This window comes from Gavia stellata, chromosome 2 (genome assembly GCF_030936135.1).
Source record: "Gavia stellata isolate bGavSte3 chromosome 2, bGavSte3.hap2, whole genome shotgun sequence".
Taxonomy (NCBI): Eukaryota; Metazoa; Chordata; class Aves; order Gaviiformes; family Gaviidae; genus Gavia; species Gavia stellata.
Window position 1 is genome coordinate 57,826,828 of NC_082595.1, and position 20,198 is coordinate 57,847,025.

The 20,198-nt window shown below is 46.6% G+C and overlaps 1 protein-coding gene across 1 annotated transcript in view; it reads right to left on the reverse strand.

The window, feature by feature from the left end:
• Positions 1–19,682, reverse strand: part of SLC35F1 (solute carrier family 35 member F1) — a 251,369-nt gene extending 231,687 nt beyond the window's left edge. The window contains exon 1 of the mRNA XM_059835583.1: positions 19,489–19,682. Within this exon, the coding sequence (XP_059691566.1) occupies positions 19,489–19,682 (194 nt within the window). The remainder of the gene's footprint in view (positions 1–19,488) is intronic.
• Positions 19,683–20,198: the final 516 nt, after the last annotated feature.

Sequence of the window (20,198 nt, forward strand, 5' to 3'; positions counted from 1 at the left end):
CACTCTATCCCCCATCCCCTGCAAGCCCTCTTGATTTTGATGCCAAGAGGGGGCTCTGTCTGTGAAAGGCAAGACAAGGCCAGAGGATGTTACATTCTCTGACTAGTATTTCCAGGACTATTAGCAAGGAGAGCAGGTACTTCCCCGAAAAAGCCATCTGCCTCAGGGCCTTTCACAAGCCTCTGCTGACCAGGAACAACACAGACCTGGGAAATGGATTTCCACAGGCTCCGTGAAAAGGAAGGCAGGCAGGCAGAGAGGAAAATGCCCTTTATTTAACTGGTTCTTATTCTTCCACACAGGAAAGCTGATCCTGGGTGATACAAACTAGACAAATAAGACCTTAGCCTGCAGTTCTTGAACAGCAATCTTGCACACTTCCAATTTAAAACTCTTTGATATGGGGGAGAGGTAACAGCTGCAAAGCCACATGTTGTGGGTTGGGTCCATTTTGATTACTTCTCCTCTAACTGCTCCAGCTTGACCAGTCCTGAAAGATCATACCAATTTGCCATACGCAAGATGAAACAGGACTATTTTTCAGCCATAGTTTAATTATCAATAGTAGCACCTGATGCTCCTCAAATGCTGAAATATCAAAAATAGAGCAAGCCAATGGTATGTTCCTACATTCCTGTAAATTGTATATTCCTGTGTCTGTGAGTAGTGGGACTAAACTAATCACCCAAACCCAGGATATACAGCATGCACTGAATGTGCTATTAATGATACTGGTGATCACAGTTACGTAATCTCTTTTAACACAATGTTTAACTCTGATCTGGCATACCAAAGAATACCAACATCTTACCTGCTATTTCCAGTAAAAGTAATGGCAAGCTTCCACACACATATGCTGTGTATATGAATGTATCAAGGTGACATTCATTAAAACAAAAAAGAGACTGTGCTGAATTGTACCTATCCCTTTGTTTAAGGCTAAGAAAGAATATTGCGCATTTGATAACTTATCCCTTTAAACTTGTTTCCCTTCATGGTTTTTCTTTGGTTGTTTTTTTCCTGAGAAGCAATATTAAAAGGTAAGAGAGACTTTAATGCCTCCAAAAAAAAGAACTTCTCAAACTTCTGGGCAGATTTTCCAACTATTCTAATAATATAATGAGGAAACTAAGACTGCCTTTCAAATGAACGGGGCTTTAACCTACAGGAAGACTTTTAAGAAGAATTTGTGTCCTCCACTGTTCAGGTTTCTGGAATAATGACATAGTAAACATCTATTTCTCTCCCATTACCTATGCCAACAGACAAATACAGAGTACAGTCTTGCTGCAGCTGGTTTTCATTTCCATTATGGTTACATAAATAGATACAAGCAGCACACTAATTTCCAGTTGTTCGTTTTACAGCACAAAGAAAAGCCAAACACATGCACATTAATTGCCTGGTGTAAACCTTCCGATAATAATAATTAAAAAAAAAAAATCCATGCACACCTCTCAAAGACTATGCTTGTTATGTTTCCCAGGCATGCATCTCTGCTAGTCGCATGAAGATTACATGCGCAGAGCTGGAAGCCACCACATCCCCATCTATTTTGCAGTTGCTCTTCACAGAAGTTCCCCGTGTCTCAGCAAGCCCAGGAAGGTGAAAGCCACTCCAACAGCATATACCAAGTTATTCTGGCGTTTTTCACAAGTAGGAAGGAAAAAAAACCCTCCATCCCATCTTCTGGGGTAAAATCAAATAGAAAGGTGCCTAAGGAGCAGCTTTAACTAGCGTTCTGGGCAATTTGCAGGGATTTGTAGTCGACACCAGCCCTTAAAAGCGGCGATTAATTGCTATGGCAACCAGGGTATCACACCACACGCACTTGGGCTGGGATACAGGGACTGCAGTGTGCCCTCTTACCCACACACGCATCTCAAAAGGGTAACGGGCTCCTCGAGGGGCCGCATTGTTTGGGCGCAATTAATCCTTTATAATAGACCCTCTTCACTGGGGATGGGGGACTCTGCCCATACCCCCCCTTCCTCTACAGGAAATCTTGCAACCCTCGTGCTGCTGTGGCTTTGGAGGGCGGCTGCAAGTAGCAGGAGAAGGAGGAAAGGAGAAATGTTGGACATGCAGCGAAAACAAAACTAGGGGTACCATGTATTTTGGGATCCAGGTAGGAATTCATCTTAAGAACTGAGGTACCACTTTTTCCTTTGCTGCTATTGTATTTTCTTCACTCATTTCATGGGTCTTTCATAAAAACCGTGTCCCTCCCTCTTTCAATTCATCACCATCACTGCATTTATAAGAACAGCCAGCGTGTTTATGCTATATCCACACATGCAAGCTAGTTCACTGCAAGCCACATGGCAATCTCTGCCTACCTGAAATCAGAGCAGAGCTGATTCTGTGATTCTATCATCATTGGGAACATCCAAAGGCAAAAAAACCAGGTACTTACTTCCTCCCTCCGTGACAATTTATTTCTATGCCACAGAAACATATTTTGACACAAAGAGACAAAATGAGATAGAGATTTTTGCTGTGTTGCATCTCTCCATTCCCAACAACTGGGATTCAAACACTGGCAGAACTTACCTGGAAGCATCTTCCTTGCCTTTCTGCTCACTCATTTTGGTATCAAACCACAAACTGCTGTATATTGCCCTGTAGCACTGTTGGAGGTTTTTTGCTTTTTTTTCTTAAAAATCAACAGGGCCTGTACTCTTACCAATAGAGACTTTCCCAGTCTGAACATGATCACCCATTGCCCATGGGATGTGGGATTACTGTTTGGGGTTTTTTTCCTATCAATCAGATACCAACCTGGATTGTATTTATTTACAAGCTGTTAAAGCTTTAACTGAGAGCAGCAGTGTGGCAATACTAATGGCTTGAGCTTCCCCAGAACAAGACCAGCCCCAGCAAACAATCTGAGTTGGTGTTAGACAGTAATCCAGGGGATAGAGGGGAACCAACAAGCAGACCAGTTCCTGCATTAGGACGAAAACAAAAAGAAAGGACAACACCACAGCTGTCCATGGCCAAACTTGCTGTCAATACTGTCACCAAAAAAATACTGATGTTAACACCCAGATCTGTAAGCAGAACAGACAGAAACGCAACTCTCTGACCTGAACCACAAAAGTGAAACCTCCTAAAATTTCACTTCACTGATCAGAAAGTAGTCATCCACCACCAGCCATAAAAATAACTGGCCAAGAAACTTAAGCACAACCTCATCTTTGATAAAAGCTGGATAAACTGCAATGTGTGTCGTCATCCCCCCCCCCCTTTTTTTTTTTTTAAGAGAAAAATCACAACCCAAAGAGGCTTTAGGCCCTAATCTGGAATTTCTATTATCACATCCATCTTTTTTCAACAGGATCACAATGAAGAACTGAACAATGGGACATACTCTCTGTCTGGATTTGTTAATCCTTTATTTGTCTTCAGGGACAGTATACAACTATACTGTTTTATGCTTATTGTCTTCTACAACACATTTTCCTCCTTACTTCTGTCTGCTTGTACTTTTGGTGCTCCAAATCCAACAGCTTTACCTGCTGCAGGAGTGGAGAAGGTGTTGCGAAGCAATATATGTGGACTGTGGAGCACCTTTCCACGACAGTACTGACAAGTGACAGTATAACAGCGTGCTAGGAGGGCACAGGGTTGGTTCAGGAAGCCAGACTAACAAAGAAACACTCCCAGAAAACTGCCTCTCTATGTCAGTGCAATCTGCCTACCCAGAAGGGGCTCTGGTGGGACTACTCCCAAGGGGATCAACTTGGTGGATGCTTTGGTCTTAAGAAATTCTTTCTGTAACTGAAGCCATGGCTTTTGGGAAAGAAAGCACATGGCTGCTGGCTCCAGGGAGAAACAGAATAGAGAAAAAGAGAGGCCAGGGAGTGGCAATAGGCCTCCAAGGTCACATCAGCCAAATAAAAACAGCTATTCACAGTACACTGTATATGGGAAGGCTGTAATCCAGTGCATGCCATCACAAAAGTTGGGACGAACCAGTTCAGCAGCCACTGATCAATCGCTATTTTTCTAATCAGAGCAATGGAGAAACTACTGCACATTTTGGCAGAGAGGCAGAGGTGAGTCATAAAGCCCAGAGTGGCACTACCACACACTAGGTAAAATGATTTTAGACCTGCTTAATATGCACCTCTATTTTAGTTACTGGGAAAAAACAGTATCAGGGATAAGGGTCCCATTCCAACTTCTAGCAACAGGGAATCACACAGTATGCTTATATTAAAGCTTTGCACAAATGCCTATCCTCACTGAACTCAGCCCAGCCTAAAAATAAATAAATGAAAGGTATAACAAGGAGGACTGTTATCTGTTTAGGGCTGCATCACACCTCCACCATCACCTCCAACAGTGTAGCACACAGCAAGTACTTACAAGTATAATAGCACATATTTTTTCCCCCATCTCCATCCAGATTTGTGTTACCAGATGTCAGACCACCTTATTTTTCCTCTCTGGGTAAAATCACATCACTTCACCCCTATTTGAGTGAGGAATTAGCTACAGCTGACTGTTTACCAACTGTTGATACCCACCAGGTTTCACCTGGTGTCATCACCACTCTTCTCAGGAACATCAGCACTAGGGTCTGTAATAAAGGAGAAGGCAGGACAGCATGGGCAGCAGGAAGCTAAGGACCCTGGCAACAAGCAGTTAGTTCAGGTATAGTATTACAACACAGATGAGCCGAATAAAAACAGGTACTTTCCCTCCATTCTTTCCAGTTTCTTTTCCCTCTAATCCCTATTTTCCTCGTCTCTTCTGCCTCTGCTCCTCCTTGTTGCCTGCTCACATGCTCCTTCCTTTCATCAGTCCAGGCACTAGTCTAATCAAAAGTTAGCTAAAGACCCAGCAACAATAACCTTTTTCAGCCAGGTTAATTCTCTGCTGTTTTAGTGAGCTGACTGTGAGATGTGACAGGAACCAGATCTGGCTTAGCAAAAGCAGAAGGAGCAATTTGGCCAGGAGCAGAGAAGAGACAGAAGTGAGACCTCCTTTTGGCAGTTTGTGAAACTGTGATTTAAGAACAGACTCATTCCTCAGCCTTAGTTCACGTTTATCTTACTTAGTCCTGTGAAATGGCTGAGAGGGTGAAATTTCACATCTGGTAACTCACTATCCTCTCCCAACAACTTCTAGGTATTTGTTCAGGACTGGCTGATTATGAAATGGTTTCCTCCTACCACCACCATCTTTTTTTTTTTTTACAGTATCCTATTAAACCAAATCAATATGTGTGTATGCACGTGCATTGTTGACATAAATGTCACATATTCACATCATAAGCATCCCAAGCAATAGCGTCAAGATGCAAATCTCAGAAATTATTACAGGCTTGTCACTAGCACATCTCTAGCTCCTTCCCCCTTGTTAGCAAAGTTTCACACACAGCGTGGTGAACTTCAGCCAGGATCAGCGCAGCACCAAATGATCTCTCTTATGTGGCCATACACATATCCCCAGTGAAATCAGTGTAATGTGTCTTAGGAGGCAGGAAAGAAGGTTAGCTCACTAACACACTTTCAAACCCCTGTGATGGCAACATCTTCTGTGTTTGGGTAACACGGTTTGTGGCATCATCTCCAGTGTCTGGAGAGCTTCAGCAGCCCCAGACCCTCTTTCTCTCCAGACACTTGTTCTCACCCCTGTACTAGCCTCTTCACCGTGCTAGTCCATGTGTTTGTAGCCACATGATAAAATACACTGGAGAGAGGATCCATCTGGAAATACAAACCAACAACAGAAACTTTTTCCATTTTTTTTCCCCATCTGGATCAAGCCACCAACCTGGCTCTCCATGCCACCCTGCAAACAGCTCCACCAGCAGAACAAAGGGGGAAGAGGCTGGGGACGGGGACAAGAGTAAGAACGAGCAGCTGGACATGGAGGAAGGAGCTCTTCTGCCACCTGCCAGAGCCCCTCCACAGTCCCAGCCTCATCCAACACTGGTTTCAGTGCCAGACCACTGCAAGTGCTCTCGGGAAACCTCCCCTTGTATTCTGATAGTAGGTACCTCAGGAAAGTTAGCCGCCTTTGAAAAGATGCCACCCCTCGTCTCCCAAAGCCCACATGTACTGCGCACATTAGTAATTTTGTTTCTTGGCAAACGTTTGCCCATCAAGTCTCAGAGAAGCACTACAGTAACTGCAGACCAGATGCTTCTGAGTACTACACTGTATTTTATAGCACTGTATAGTATTTTACAAGCATTAACTGATCAACAACTCTTCCAGGTAGTTAAGTTTAATTATTCCCATTTTGCAGGTGCTAAACCAGACCCAGGGAGGTTAAGAGATTTGCCCAAGGCCGAGAACCCGTTGGTGTCCAATCCTGGTCTGTAAATCAGGAGCTACTGTATGTAACTTTTTCCTGAGCCTCTCATTGCAGCAGCAGATGAGTTCCCTTCATCCGCTGCTGCAATACAAGCTTCTCCTGAAAATGAAACAGGCAAAACAAACAGGCACCCATCCCTGCCCTCATTGCAAAGGGTTGGTTGAGCTGCTTTTTGTCCACCAGCTCTCCTGTAGCTTTCAGCCACGCACAGTCAAGGTGACACAAATCATCACGCCCTGGCTTTGGTCCCAAACCCCGCGGCTGAATCAGGCAGGCAGTATTCACAGGGCCTCTCCCCATCTTTCTAACTCTGATGCCTACTTCTGCATCATACTTACATATGAGCTGCTGGGTTTTCTTCCCTCAGTTTCTCTTATCACCTGACTAGTCGTCTTGTGCATGCTGTTGTTTGTTTATTTTTCAGACTTGAGCTTTTAATACCCAGCAACTGCAGTGGTGCACAAGCAGCAGCTACAGTAGCAAGAGTAAGTACAGAACAAAAAGCAGTGAGATACAGCAACTTTTACCGGAAGACAACAAAGAAAGGCTGGCTGGAGAAGAGTTAGTTTTAAGGAGCTTCACCGTACAGACCACTGGACGAAACATTATCTCTGTGCGCTTGCAGCTGCTGGAGATTTCTCCACAGAAACATTGGTGAGCTGCTTTGGATTGGATTTAAAGGCTGGGCTGAGGTCAACCGGTCTCTGCAATTCTCTCCACGAGAGTTACAGAATATTTCTGGTCTATCCAAAGGAAGGAAGGATGGCATCTCCAGGCACCACTGCTGCTGCGATGGGAACAGAAATGCCTGTGTTAGGACTGCATGAAGACTGATCTCTCTCTGCCATCAGTGCTGTGTACCAGTCTTGAACTGGCAGCATGGGCGGAGGTGACTAAATAGCTTCCTTCCCCCATACTTGCTCTGGCCCCCGCCTCCCTCACTTCCCACCGTGAGCCTTCAGCAGGTCCCATCTGATGCTTACGCTCTGGAAGCAAACGAAAAAGCCCCACATCTGTTACCCATTTCGGCTGGTCCTTGCTACTGCTCCTCCGACAAACACCGCTGCTTCTGAAAGATAAACGCACGCATGGCCGCTGCTCAAAGAAAAACATGCAAATATACTACATTTGGCAGGCAACTTAGTTGTAAGTTACATTTGTACCTGTGTTCCACTCCTGCTTTGGGCCTGCCACTCAGAACGGCAGCCAAAACGCATCTCAGAGCCCTCATCTTGCAAACATGTAAGTTGCTGACTAGTCCCAATGACCAGAGTATGGTCATGACTCATTTGATGCTTGATGCATGGTATTTTGCTAAAATATACGTGGGAAAAGAAATAATCATTAAAGGACTAAGAAGAAAGATAAATTTAAAATTTTCAGAGTGTATGCTTCAAAATAAATTGCAGCTAAATACTCTCAAGCGTAAAAGTATTTTGGATGTTAGTAAGACCATCCATAAATGAGAAAAGAAATGGGTATTGATTCTGCGGGCTCATGTCTCAATACATCTATAGGTTGTAAAAGTGTAGGAATAAATCTAATAAATTAATCTAGCTGAGTAATCATAAGTTCCATTAACATGGTAATACCTAACCAAATCAATATGTACGAACAATTTCAGACATAAAATGTAACAGAAATTCTTCCACAAGTTAGAATGTGCTAGAATTTATTTATTTACAATAAGACGTTAAATTCGGGTAACTTTTGTAGTTCATCTTAAAAGATCTCGCATGCTCACACACACAGACACAGAGCCCTTTTTTCAAGAGAATTATTAGGAAATTATTTGGTGTCTTAAACTAATATAACCTCTTTAGAACAGGAGAAACTCTGAACCCCAGAGATTTCACTTGGTTAACTCTTCCACTTCAGGCAACCCTCCGACCACCACATGGCACTGTGTCTCACCTGGACCACTCTGCCTCACTCCTTGAGAGCATTCTGCTATCGAATGGTTGTTCTGATAAGACGCACCTTTTTGTTTAAATAAGAGAAAACCTGGAATTTTCCTTTTCAAAGCCAGTAAGTGCTGCCTTCATACACGTATGGCAACCATCACACCACCTTGCCCCTGTGCTTCTAGATTAAGTCCTCCAAATGTCCTGGACTCTACTGAACCTCTTCAATGACATGATCCCCCCCAGTGACAAACTGGACCTGAAAAAACACCTAAGTATACTGTCCCAAAAAATGCTGGTAAGCACTAAATCAAAACAAAACAGCTTTGATAGAAGAACCTGAAAAGGAGGCAACAAGGTCTACAGGGCTATGCACAGGTGTTGTCTGCTCTAGGAGGAACTGCAAATGGTGATCTCTAAATTCCATAAAAACAGTCGTTTTTCTACAAAGCAACCCCCTCAGCACACCAGGCACCCAACAGCAGGGGTCAGGTATCCAATATCTGACTGTAAGTTACCTGCGCGTATCAGGTTGTTTCATGCAGGAAAAGGAGGCACTTCAGTTTGACCATCACATATATTTGGGTGCCCACACACTTTTTCCCCACCACGTTAGATGAAGCTTGGAAACTCTTCCTGCCTGGTGGTACTTAATCCTCATACCCAGCCTGATGAAAATTGTATCTACAATATTAAAATTTTATTTCCTTCAAGTATCATATCCCACAACCATTAAAATATTTTCCAGCTCCCTGCTCAACTCTTCCCAGCCTACTTGTTACTTGCTGTCCTTCCTCACTTTCAATCTATCCATGACAGTCCCTACAGACCACAATATACTGGCAGCAGGGAGTTAAAAAAATTATAATCAAAAGCATTTCATGTCTGTAGCAGCAGCGGAGAGAGAAAAGGAAAGGAGCAACAGGAAAGAAACACTTGCTCAGATTCACTACACCTCTCAGCTTCTAGTAAGAAGAGATTTGAGAAGGTAAATGTCCCAAATCCGGCTTCAGAAGCCACTGAAAACACAGAGCTATTTAAACTCCGTAAAATATCTGGGCTTAGAATAATCACAAGGGAATTAATTTAATAAGTATTTTCCAGCATTTGTCTCATCATCATGGGGGAAAAAAAGCAAAGATCCACGCAGAAGAATACTGCACCCTGGGATAGCCACAGAGGCACCGGGGTAGACAATTGAAATATTGGTAAAAAACAGAAAGCACAGGATAGGGTACAGCTTATGCCTTACCTCCCTTGGAGCATTGGGCCCCTACCTGTCAGTGACTCACTTCAGGCCTCCCCTGTCTGCGATTCACAGTCTTGAAGAGTTCAATATCTACCTCCTCTCTTCAAAACAAGGCAGAGAGAAGTCGCCCCACTTCTACCTTGTAGCCACCACTCTCCTTCACCCCATCCCCCTCAAACTAACTCCCCCTTCTGCCGAAAGGGTCTGAGCTAGCAGCCCCACGGCTACGTTCATGATTTTAGTTATCAGGCTGGAGAGATCCAGGATTGGAGCTGTGGAGCTCTCTTCCTCCTCGATGAGGTTGATGAAGAGGTATCAGAGCAGGAACAGACTCTGGTCTCTCCCTCCCACACCGCCGGTGGCTTCCTCTCCATTTCACCAAACGGGGGGAAACGTTTAGTCCCCTCTTAACTCATTTTCCATTTCTACCAAATGGAAACCAGAAAAAGTCAGGTCACATCAAAACACTTGCCAGATGAGAAAAGTAATGAGAACGAATGTGGCACAGAAGACAGCACCATTTTAAAACCAATGCAGCCCAATAAAGGACAGCGAAGCAGGCTTCTGGACACACGTGTGACAGTTTCTTTGACAAATGAACACCAGAGAGGGCTAAGTAAACTAACAGCCGTCACTATAAATGTGTATTGTGTTTGCCTGGCAAGGTTTTGGTAGCGGGGAGACTACAGGGGTGGCTTCTGTGAGAAGCTGCTAGAAGCTTCTCCCAAGTCTGACAGAGCCAATGCCAGCCGACTCCAAGACGGACCCGCCGCTGGCCAAGGCTGAGCCAGTCAGTGACGGTGGTAGCGCCTCTGGGATAACATATTTAAGAAGGGGGGAAAACTGCTGCTCAAAGGCAGCTGAAGGAGAGGAGTGAGAATATGCGAGAGGAACACCTCTGCAGAGACCAAGGTCAGTGAAGAAGGAGGGGGAGGAGGTGCTCCAGGCGCCGGAGCAGAGATTCCCCTGCAGCCCGTGGTGAAGACCATGGTGAGGCAGGCTGTGCCCCTGCAGCACATGGAGGTCCACGGTGGAGCAGATCTCCACCTGCAGCCCATGGAGGTGCCTGAAGGAGGCTGTGACCCCATGGAAAGCCCGTGCTGGAGCAGGCTCCTGGCAGGACCTGTGGAGCCGTGGAGAGAGGAGCCCACGCTGGAGCAGGTTTGCTGGCAGGACTTGCGATCCCGCGGGGGACCCACGCTGGAGCAGTCTGTTCCTGAAGGACTGCACCCCGTGGAAAGGACCCATGCTGGAGCAGTTCGTGAAGAACTGCAGCCCGTGGGAAGGACCCATGTTGGAGAAGTTCGTGGAGAACCGTCTCCCGTGGGAGGGACCCCACGCCGGAGCAGGGGAAGAGTGTGAGGAGGAAGAAGCAGCAGAGACAATGTGTGATGAAAAGACTGCAACCCCCATTCCCCGTCCCCCTGCGCCACTCGGGGGGAGGAGGTAGAGAACTCGGGAGTGAAGTTAAACCCAGGAAGGAGGGAGGGGTGGGGGGAAGGTGTTCTAAGATTTAGTTTTTATTTCTCATTACCCTACTCTGATTTGATTGGTAATAAATTAAACTAATTTCCCCAAGTCCAGTCTGTTTTGCCCGTGACGGTAATTGGTGAATGATCTCCCTGGCCTTACCTCGACCCATGAGCCTTTCATTACATTTTCTCTCCCCTGTCCAGCTGAGGAGGCAGAGTGATAGAGCAGCTTCGGTGGGCACCTGGCACCCAGCCAGGGTCAACCCACCACAAAATGTTTCGAATTTTGTTTTTGTTCTGTCATCAGCTAATACTGGCTTACAGTAGTAACCTAGTAACACTAGGGCTTGGGAGGTAATAATTATGGTCTTGCTACTGGACATAAATTACCTCAGTTACCTGTATTAGAGATGCAGCAATCCGTTTCAAGCACAGTGTGCTTTTGTAAATGAACACCTTGAAGCCCGAAATGCCTTGGAAGATGAGCTGGGCAAGAAAGCATCTTCTAGTTCCAAAATTTTAATTTTCAAAACTTTTCCCATTTTGCATTAGGACAAAACCTTTTGAGGTTCTTTATCCCAAGCGAACCTCACAGTCCATGTGTTTACAGCAGCCCTCAGGGACACAGCAAAGCAGTTAAACCTGGCCTCCTACATAAGTACTCCCATCACCAGATTACCATGAAGTTTTACTCACTGTCCATCCAAAAAAATCTAGTCTGGACATAAGAAACTTTGCTGAACGTGCAGTCTTGAGAAAATCCAATCCTTCTTGCCAAAGTTTTGACTCATCTACATTTTCTGACAGGAAAAAAAAGTTACAGCAAAAGAGAATATTTGCTATCCGGCTCCTAAGTTCCTACATGCCGCCACAGGTCAGACCTATCTGAAGGTAGAGCGTGGCCTCCCGCATCACTACGGGAAAAGGCAGTATAAGGAAGCAACTGACCACCACACCAAGGGGAAACTGAAATTAAGGGCCAAAATTACTGTATCGGCTACAAACAGAAGGCTGGCTTAGTAAGTATCACTATTTTTTACAGCGGCACCTACACGGCACCATTTGCAGACAGGCCGTTCTGGTGAGATCAAGGGTCATCCACCCCATCTAGGAAATTATTTGGCTAGCACCGTGTACCATGGCACATTCCAAAAAGCAGGCACGCTCCCTGCTGAAGTACGGCACAGTATTACTGCACAGGTGCTCTCACCAAGCATGGCTGGGCTGTGGGGACGCTCCCTCTGTCTCTTGCTCTTTAGTTCCAGCTGCACCGAGGAGAATGTGATGCATGGGAGTCAAACCCACTACCTCAATCATCTGGTGTCTCTCAGAAAAATGACAGAGTGAATATGTATTGAAGAAATGCTTTCTTAAATCATGAGAGAAACCAAGTCAGAGAAAGCTGAAAGACAAACTTCAAAACTGGCATGTTTTCAGTAAAAATCCCAGCGAGACAGATGACAGACACAAATAAACAGAGACAGGTAGATTAGGCGGTTCACAACATGAATTTCACAACCACAATACTTACACACTTTATAGTCATAGCAATTTATCAGTCCCCATACAGCTGTTCTTGCAACAGGTGATTTCAGCTGAGTTTGAGCTCAGCTCACAAGTCTTTGAACATGAGTTTTCTCTTGTTGTTGGGTTTGGGGAGCAATTTTTTGTAGTTTTTTAAAGTCAGGCTTCTTCAGCAAGTTCTTTTTCCTAAGCTTTCCTGGTAATTAGCCCTAATCAGTATTCAAGTGCTGATCTGTAAGGCTATCTGCTGACTTAAAGGAAGGGAACACCTCACTAATAGCCCCAGTGTTTCCCTCTGCCTGCAGAAACAACCGTGATAAGGACAGAGACTCCAGCCATCTCCAAAGAGACAGAGCCACAAAGAGCCCTTCTGATCACTGCTGGCATCTGGCCTTCCCCTCATTAGCACATTAAAGCTGCTCTGTCCATCCCATAAGAGCCACTCTGTCCATTCCTCCAGCTTTCTCTATGGAGCCATTTACAGTGCTGCTCCTTTGAAACTCCCCTAGTTCAAGAGGCAGTAACCCCTTCCCAAAGCCCACGGCACAGCCAGTGTCAAAAATTCGCACTTACAGACAGGCACCCAGTAAGTACTGGCCTTCTGAGTGTCATAGGTAGACAGAAGACACCCAGATATTTCACCTTGTCAAATTGCCCCTCCTAGGTAAAATCTTTTCCCAATCAGTATGCGGGTTGTCAGGTTTAGATTACAGTGCATTTACCTTATCAAATCACTCCAAACAATTCCTATTTCAGAATAGGACCGCCAAGGCTTGTATCTCCTAAGGTGCAAATTCTCAGGAGCAAAAGCAAGGCAAGGGAGACAAAGCTTTCCGACACTCACTCCGAAACCTGTTAGGAAACCATGCTCAGACACTTTGAAGCCATACTTGCACAGACTTCCAGTACCTGCTACATCAGCAACATGGAAGCTTTATGTACTTTAGCTCATCTTCACTCCTAAATCAAAGCATTTTAAGTGTACTACGGCATGCCAATAAGTACACATTCACTAAAATAAGTTGTTTGGAGGGGAAGGGGAAGAGCATCTTTTTTCCCATTTTACAGGTATTTACAGGTATCCCTTATGCACCCAAATTATTGGGGAGGTAGCTAATTTGCAGAGGTCGCTTGCTTTCAAAATGGCAATTACAAGTGAACTAATGAGAAAAGGAACCGTGGACAATTTTTCATCAGTTGATTTCTATATCCTCTGCCAGGATGCTTTCCTATGGGCAGATATGACCTTCCCACTTCCCTGACCAAAAAGAATAATACTAACATGTACAAGAAAGCCAACCTAGTTGCTTTATCTATGCTCTGAACTAATTTTCTTTGACTCCCTTCAGAATGGTATAAATATTTTTACCTAAAAGGAGAGCTGCAGCTATCTGAATTGGGCTCAGACTCATTCTTCTACAGTCACTGTTATTCTGGGTGGACTTTGAGAAGCTATTTGTACTTCTTAAGAATAAAAATCCCAAAGGAAGCCAATCCTTTTGTTTTGAAGAAGAAAGCAAAGCCACTGAAGGTTATGAATACTCACTCTTTTTTTTGGATTCCAAAAATGATATGTTTGATCCTTGACTTGCTTTTTTCATTAAGGAAAAATGCCATAAATGATTTGGTTTGTTTGCCTCTCTGATCAGTCAACTGAAAGACATTATTGCTTTGGGGCAATGAAATACGTTGCCTCAATTTCATTATTATTCCGTTTCAGGTTCTTTTTAGCACATAAACTCCCTCCGCCTGATTTACTATGCGGATACATGTTATTAGAAAAAAAAAAAAAACATTGGGTTATAGCTTTTGATACTTGCAGTGTCATTTAAACAGCTCTCCTCTCTGAAGAGTTAGTAGCCTTGGCACATGGTTCACGTTCAAAGTTAGTCAGCTAGTGGACCAAATTCTTCCTCAACTCCATTATCAGGGATGAATTGGGCCTGTAGCATACTAAAAAGGCAAAAGTTTTACTCAGACTGTACCCAAACAGCTGGGCTTTCTGGCAAGAAGAATCCAAATTGCTTTTCTTCATATAATTTTGTTCAATAAATCACTACCCAGCTTAATGAATTATACTTATTAGCCACATTATTTTTTCCTCCTTTTCCTAAGAAAAGTAGCGGTAATTAGACCACACACTGACTTTGTGCACAAGGCTAAAATTTATCTGAGAAAGTAAGTAAGTGAGCAAAGAAGTAGAGAGAGATTCACACTGCTCCAGAGAAAGCTTTCACAATTCACTAGTGCAGAGAACAAAACTACAAAGCTATTTAAAAGATGGCATGGGACTGAGTGCCTGAAATTACTCTTACTCCATTTTCTGATATCAAGTTCAATATGACTCTAATATTCTGATATGATTTTTAAGAAACTTCTCAAAAATACAAAGTGCCGTTTAGCAACAGAGAGCAAAAAAAAGCACATGACGACATTCTTGAAACAGCAAGATAAGGCAGGGCTAGATTTTATAGCAACCATTCCTTAAGAAAGTACTAAAAGATAGAAGTGGATAAACCCAGAAAAATGTATGTGCTTTCTAAAAAAGTCCTCATCAAGGAAAGCAATACAATAGCAGGGCCTTAGACATTACTTTGGAGACCTGAGTTCATTGACACGGCTACAGTATTTTTTGTTTCCCGGAATAATCTCATTTTCTTAGGTAAAATAACTTCGTCATAGTATCTGATATTAACTCATTTTCCTTTCAGAAACTTCATTTTCCCTCTTTGTCCTGGTGCCTAGGACTACAGAGATTATGTCCATGTATAAGCAGTCACCTCATTTGTTGGCTCTCATTTAGATAAATAATTTGCAAGAATCCCCCAAAGAGATCATTTGGCAACCTGCTCCCCCTGTGTTTCAGCAACGTCTATTCTCTGCCCGGTTCCTCTAAGGAGGTGATAACCAGCCTTCCCAACATGAGATCAACCTGTAAACTAGTTCAAAAGGCTTCAGGGGCCACAGGCAATGTTTTGCAGGCGATTCTCTGCTCTTGACCCTTCAGGACACCCAGGGAGTGCAAGGGAGAGAGACAAGCCACCACTCTGTGCTGGGATACAGCCAGACAGAGCAAGTTCAGACCCACCAACAGGTATCTCTGAAATATGCAGGTGCTGGGGTGGAGGCATGGAGAACCGCAGAGCTCCAAACCGCATCATCTTCTCCTTTTTTTCTTGCTTCCCGCTATAGGTGGGAGGCAATAGGGAGCAGGTGAGTCACTGCTTATTAAGTGGTCCTCTACAAGCAGACAGAGTTGGTGGAGTCCAATTTTGGCTTCGCAGAGGCTGTGGGGAAGCAAGCAAGCAAGCAATCAAGCAGCCAACGTTATTCTTTCTCTCCTCTGCAATATAGCAGGGCAGGGTCAGCCGGGGACACCTGCTGAGCAAATGTCACAAGGAAGGTACCTGGCAGAGCCCTGTAGCTGGGATTGATGGACCACGGGTGTGAGTCAGAGGTCCAGGAACGTATTTGCAGTATGTAATCACCACGACATTTCCCTTTAATGCAACAGCAATTCAAAGTCATCCTCTCCGGACTTCAAGGATAGCAGGAAGCTTGCTCCTGTTGCAGCAGGTCCTGTTCACCATCATTGGCAGCTCAGAATTTATATCCAAACTGTTCCAGTAAATCCCACAACTTCATTGAGCATTTCCAGTCCTCCATAATTCTGACCCTTCGTTTTTGCATTTTACTTTGGTTTTCTGTTATGGCCAACTTTTTCAGAGTGCAGTGTTTGCTGTGATGACTGAAATAGATTGTTACAGTCAACCAGCTCTGCTTTTAGTATGTTCTCTCTCAAACACCCTGAGGGGGGTTGTTCCAGTGTTTCTCTATTACCTCAGGATCTATTGAGTGAACAGGGAGGAGAGGTTGGAAGGTGAAGTTAAAATAAGTTTCCATAGCTTGTAAAGAAATTTTAAGAGGAGCCTTCGAAGGCAATTCAGGAATCACCAAGTGCCTGGGTGACCAAATTACTACATATGAAGTGAGAGAGAAACGATGCTCAGTTTCTGCCAGTGTCTATCCCCATTCTCCTGCTGTCTTGTCTCCTCCCTGACCATACCAGCATATGTCCTCTCCCTGGGGACATGTAGCAATAGGACAAGGGGTAATGGGTTTAAACTAAAAGAAGGTAGATTCACATTAGATATAAGGAAGAAATTTTTTATGATGAGGGTGGTGAGACACGGGAACAGGTTGCCCAGAGAGGCTGTAGCCGCCCCATGCCTGGAAACATTCAAGGTCAGGTTGGACGGGGCTCTGAGGAACCTGATCTAGTTGAAGATGTCCCTGCCCATGGCAGGGGAGGTTGGACTAGATGACCTTTAAAGGAACCTTCCAACCCAAACCACTCTATGATTCTATGATTCTACTAGCTACAAGCAGGTTTCTGGCAACCCCAGCTGTTGCCATCCTTTTTATTTTGTTTGTCTGCCTGAGGAGCCCCCACTTTGTCTAGCAGAAAACAGAAGCACATGAGCCAAACTCAGTGAGTCAGTCAGGAACCTTTCACAAACGGGTCTCAAGCAAATGGTGTGCACAAAGGATAGACATCATGGAGAAGGTGGTACCCTTTTCCAGTAGAAAAACATTAATTGAAGAAGCCAATGCCTGGTTTGTTCTGGGCTCCTACTTCTTTAGAGATAGGGCATACATATTTTTTCCTTTCCCTTACATATTTGCATGCTATTGTTTCCATAGAGATGAAAACATAAACATTGTGTCAGGATTCATTTCACTGTGTCGGGATTCATTTCACTGTATCAACAGAAATATTGCGTGAAAGCCATGATGTTACATGGCCTGAGTCCTTAGTTCCCATGTAAAGTTGAAGGAAACCTAACTCAGGCAAAATTTCCCTAGGTACATACTTTGGGATGGGCTAAGCAGTCTCCTACACAAAGAAAAGGCTGCCTTAAAATGCCACAGTAACAAGTCTTCGTCTCCATAAATCACAGAACTTTGGAAAAATTTCACTTGTTTTATGTTTGAGGAAGGGAAAAGAATATGTTTGCGAAAAAGTGACCGGGTTCCTGTTCGTTAGGGTGTTCTTCTGGGCGATGTGAGATCTCGTTTCTAGATTCAAGTTTGTGAATCAGAACAGAGATTTGAACTTTGGTCACCAGAGCCAATTTCTATCATTTTCCCCCTTCAAAAAAAACCCCTAGATATTCTCATTTCAATCATATATATATATAAAACAATAAATATTGATTTGAGTCTTTATCTATGGCTGAGAGTCATATATATGCGTAAGCATGGTAACGGCTTGAACTATATGAATTAATGCAACATCTCCTAGCTGTGAAGACTGTGGTCAGTTTGAAGGCTGCCCAGAGGTCACTATTACCACCCTTGAACAGGAGTACCTATTGCTCCTGTATCTGATCCCCTCACCACATCTTCTTGCTACACCTGAGAAAACTTCCTTTTCTCTAGTTTCTTATTACAGGACTGACACACACCTCAGGATGACCAAGCAGAAGAGGAGGATTTTGCAAGCACAGGACACTTAAGATGACACAGACTGATGGGTTGAGGAATTGAGTGAATTTTATTATACTGAGAGTTGCAAATGCACATGTACAAGAAAATATGTAACTGAGTTTGAGCTGAAGCAGCTCTTACTTGTTTCAACTTCTTTTCAATCCTTCTCATGCTGGAATAACAAAGGATAAATATTTCCTCCCTTACTGATGCTTTTGAGGATCCTCCTAGAATGGTAACAGTTAATTAACTGCATATAATAGCAATGATCTGTGAGCAATCAAATACCTTCAGATATTTGTAACAAAGATAGTAACAATGATGATTTCCTAATGTTTAAAAGCTTGACTCAACGAGCTTCATCTTCAAAACTATTATACCCAGAGGGAAGAGCTGATGTTTTTCTTAGTAGCTCATCCGTATCGCACGTATCCAAAACTAAAGTGGGGACAATGAGGCCGACGCTGGTACGCACCATCCCATTGCTGCTCATAACACTGCAACTGCTCTATTTAGCACGTAAAAGTCATTAGGCAGAAGTGATGGCTTCGGCTGGCTTTTCAGACAGGAGCTCAGAGGCTCCTTCTGGACAAGCGCAACCAGTTAGGCTTTGGATAAAAGCTGTTTTGTAGTAAAAACCTCAGCCCTACTCAAATGCAGTGCAGAAGAAACAACTGGCAAAAAGGAGAGCGTAAAGGATTGAAGTAAGATGGTTCCGGTCGGTTTTTGTGCCTTCGGTGAAATAATCTACCCCGAGTACCCTGCAGTTTTCCTCTCTCCGCATTGACCATTCTGAGCCGCAGGCACAGGCGAACCCACCAGCTAGCGTCTCGGCAGCATCCCGCTCCTGAAGCCCGCTTCTCCCTCACCACGCGAGCTGCTCGGAAATCGGGCAAAAATCCCACGTGGGGCCACCCGGCACCCCGGAGCATCAGGCTCCGCCCGGCCGCTGCTGCGGACCCCCGCCGGGACCGGGGTCCGCCCCTTCCCCACCGCCCCTCTCGCCCGGCGCCCGCGCTCCAACTTCCCCGGCGGCGCCTCCGCCACCGGCCGGGCTGCGGCAGCGGGGACGTCGGCTCCCTCCTCCCCGACGCCCCCCGCGTGTCCGCGACGGGCCAGGCGGGAAGCGCGGGGGCCCCGCTGGGTGCCTGCGGGCAGGGCAGGTGCGACCGGCCCCGGCCCCGGCCCCGGCGGGGAGGGAGCGGGTCGGGGCCGCGCCTCTCGCCGCCGCCTCGGAGGCAACAATGGGGCGGGGAAGGCTCCGCGCCTCGCCCCCTGCCCGCGGCTTCCGCGGGGAAAGGTGCTGCCAGCCCAGCCGAGCCGCCGCCGCCCAGCCGGAGCCTTCGCGGCCCCGCGCTCCATCCCGCCGAGGGGGCCGGGCCGGGGCTCCCCCGACGGCCGCCGCCGGGACCTGCGCGCCCCAGGGCGAGCGGCGGCGGGGCGGGGAGCCGCGCCGTGCCGCGCCGCGCCGCGCCGTGCCGCGCCGCCGGAGCCCCGGTCCATCCCCTGGCCTCACCTGTTCAGCACTTTCCTGATCCTCTGGCGCACGCTGGAGGAGGGCGCGGAGATGCCGCTCCTGCCGCCGCCGCTGCCGCCCTCCGCCGGCAGGTTCTCGATGGTGGCCACGACATGGCTGGGCTGCGGCGGGTGGTGCGGCGGCTGCGGCGGCGGGGGGTGGCGGTGGTGGCGGTGGCGCTCGGGGGAGAGCATCGCGGCGGGGCTGCGCCTCAGCGGAGAGCGGGGCGCATCCCGGCGGGAGGGCGGCGGGCGCTGCTGCCGCCGGCGCTGGCTCCCTCGGCTTCCGGGCAGCGCCAGACCCTCGCCCGCTCCTCCCTCACTGGGCTGCCATGCAGCGAGGGGCGGGCTGCCGCCGCCAGCGAGTGCCGCTCACGGTCGACGAAGTGGCAGCAGTTTGGCGACCCTCCTCCTCCTCCCCACACCCCCCGCGCCCAGCCGGTGCCTCCCCCCGGCGGAGCCGCCGCCGCTGCGCCGCCTCGATCCCCTTTGTTCCCCGCTCGCCGCCGCCCCGCGCACCCCCAGCGCACGGGTGCCGCCGCGGCCCGGCCCGTCACGGCGCGGCGGCGGCGGCGGAGCCCCCTCGCAGCCGTGCGCGGCGGCGACCGCCCCTGCGCGCCGCGAAGCCGCCGGGCGAGCGCGGCGGAGGCGGCGGCGGTGGCCGCCAGGGGGCGCCGGCGGCGGCAGCGCCCCCGCTCCCCCCCGCCCCGG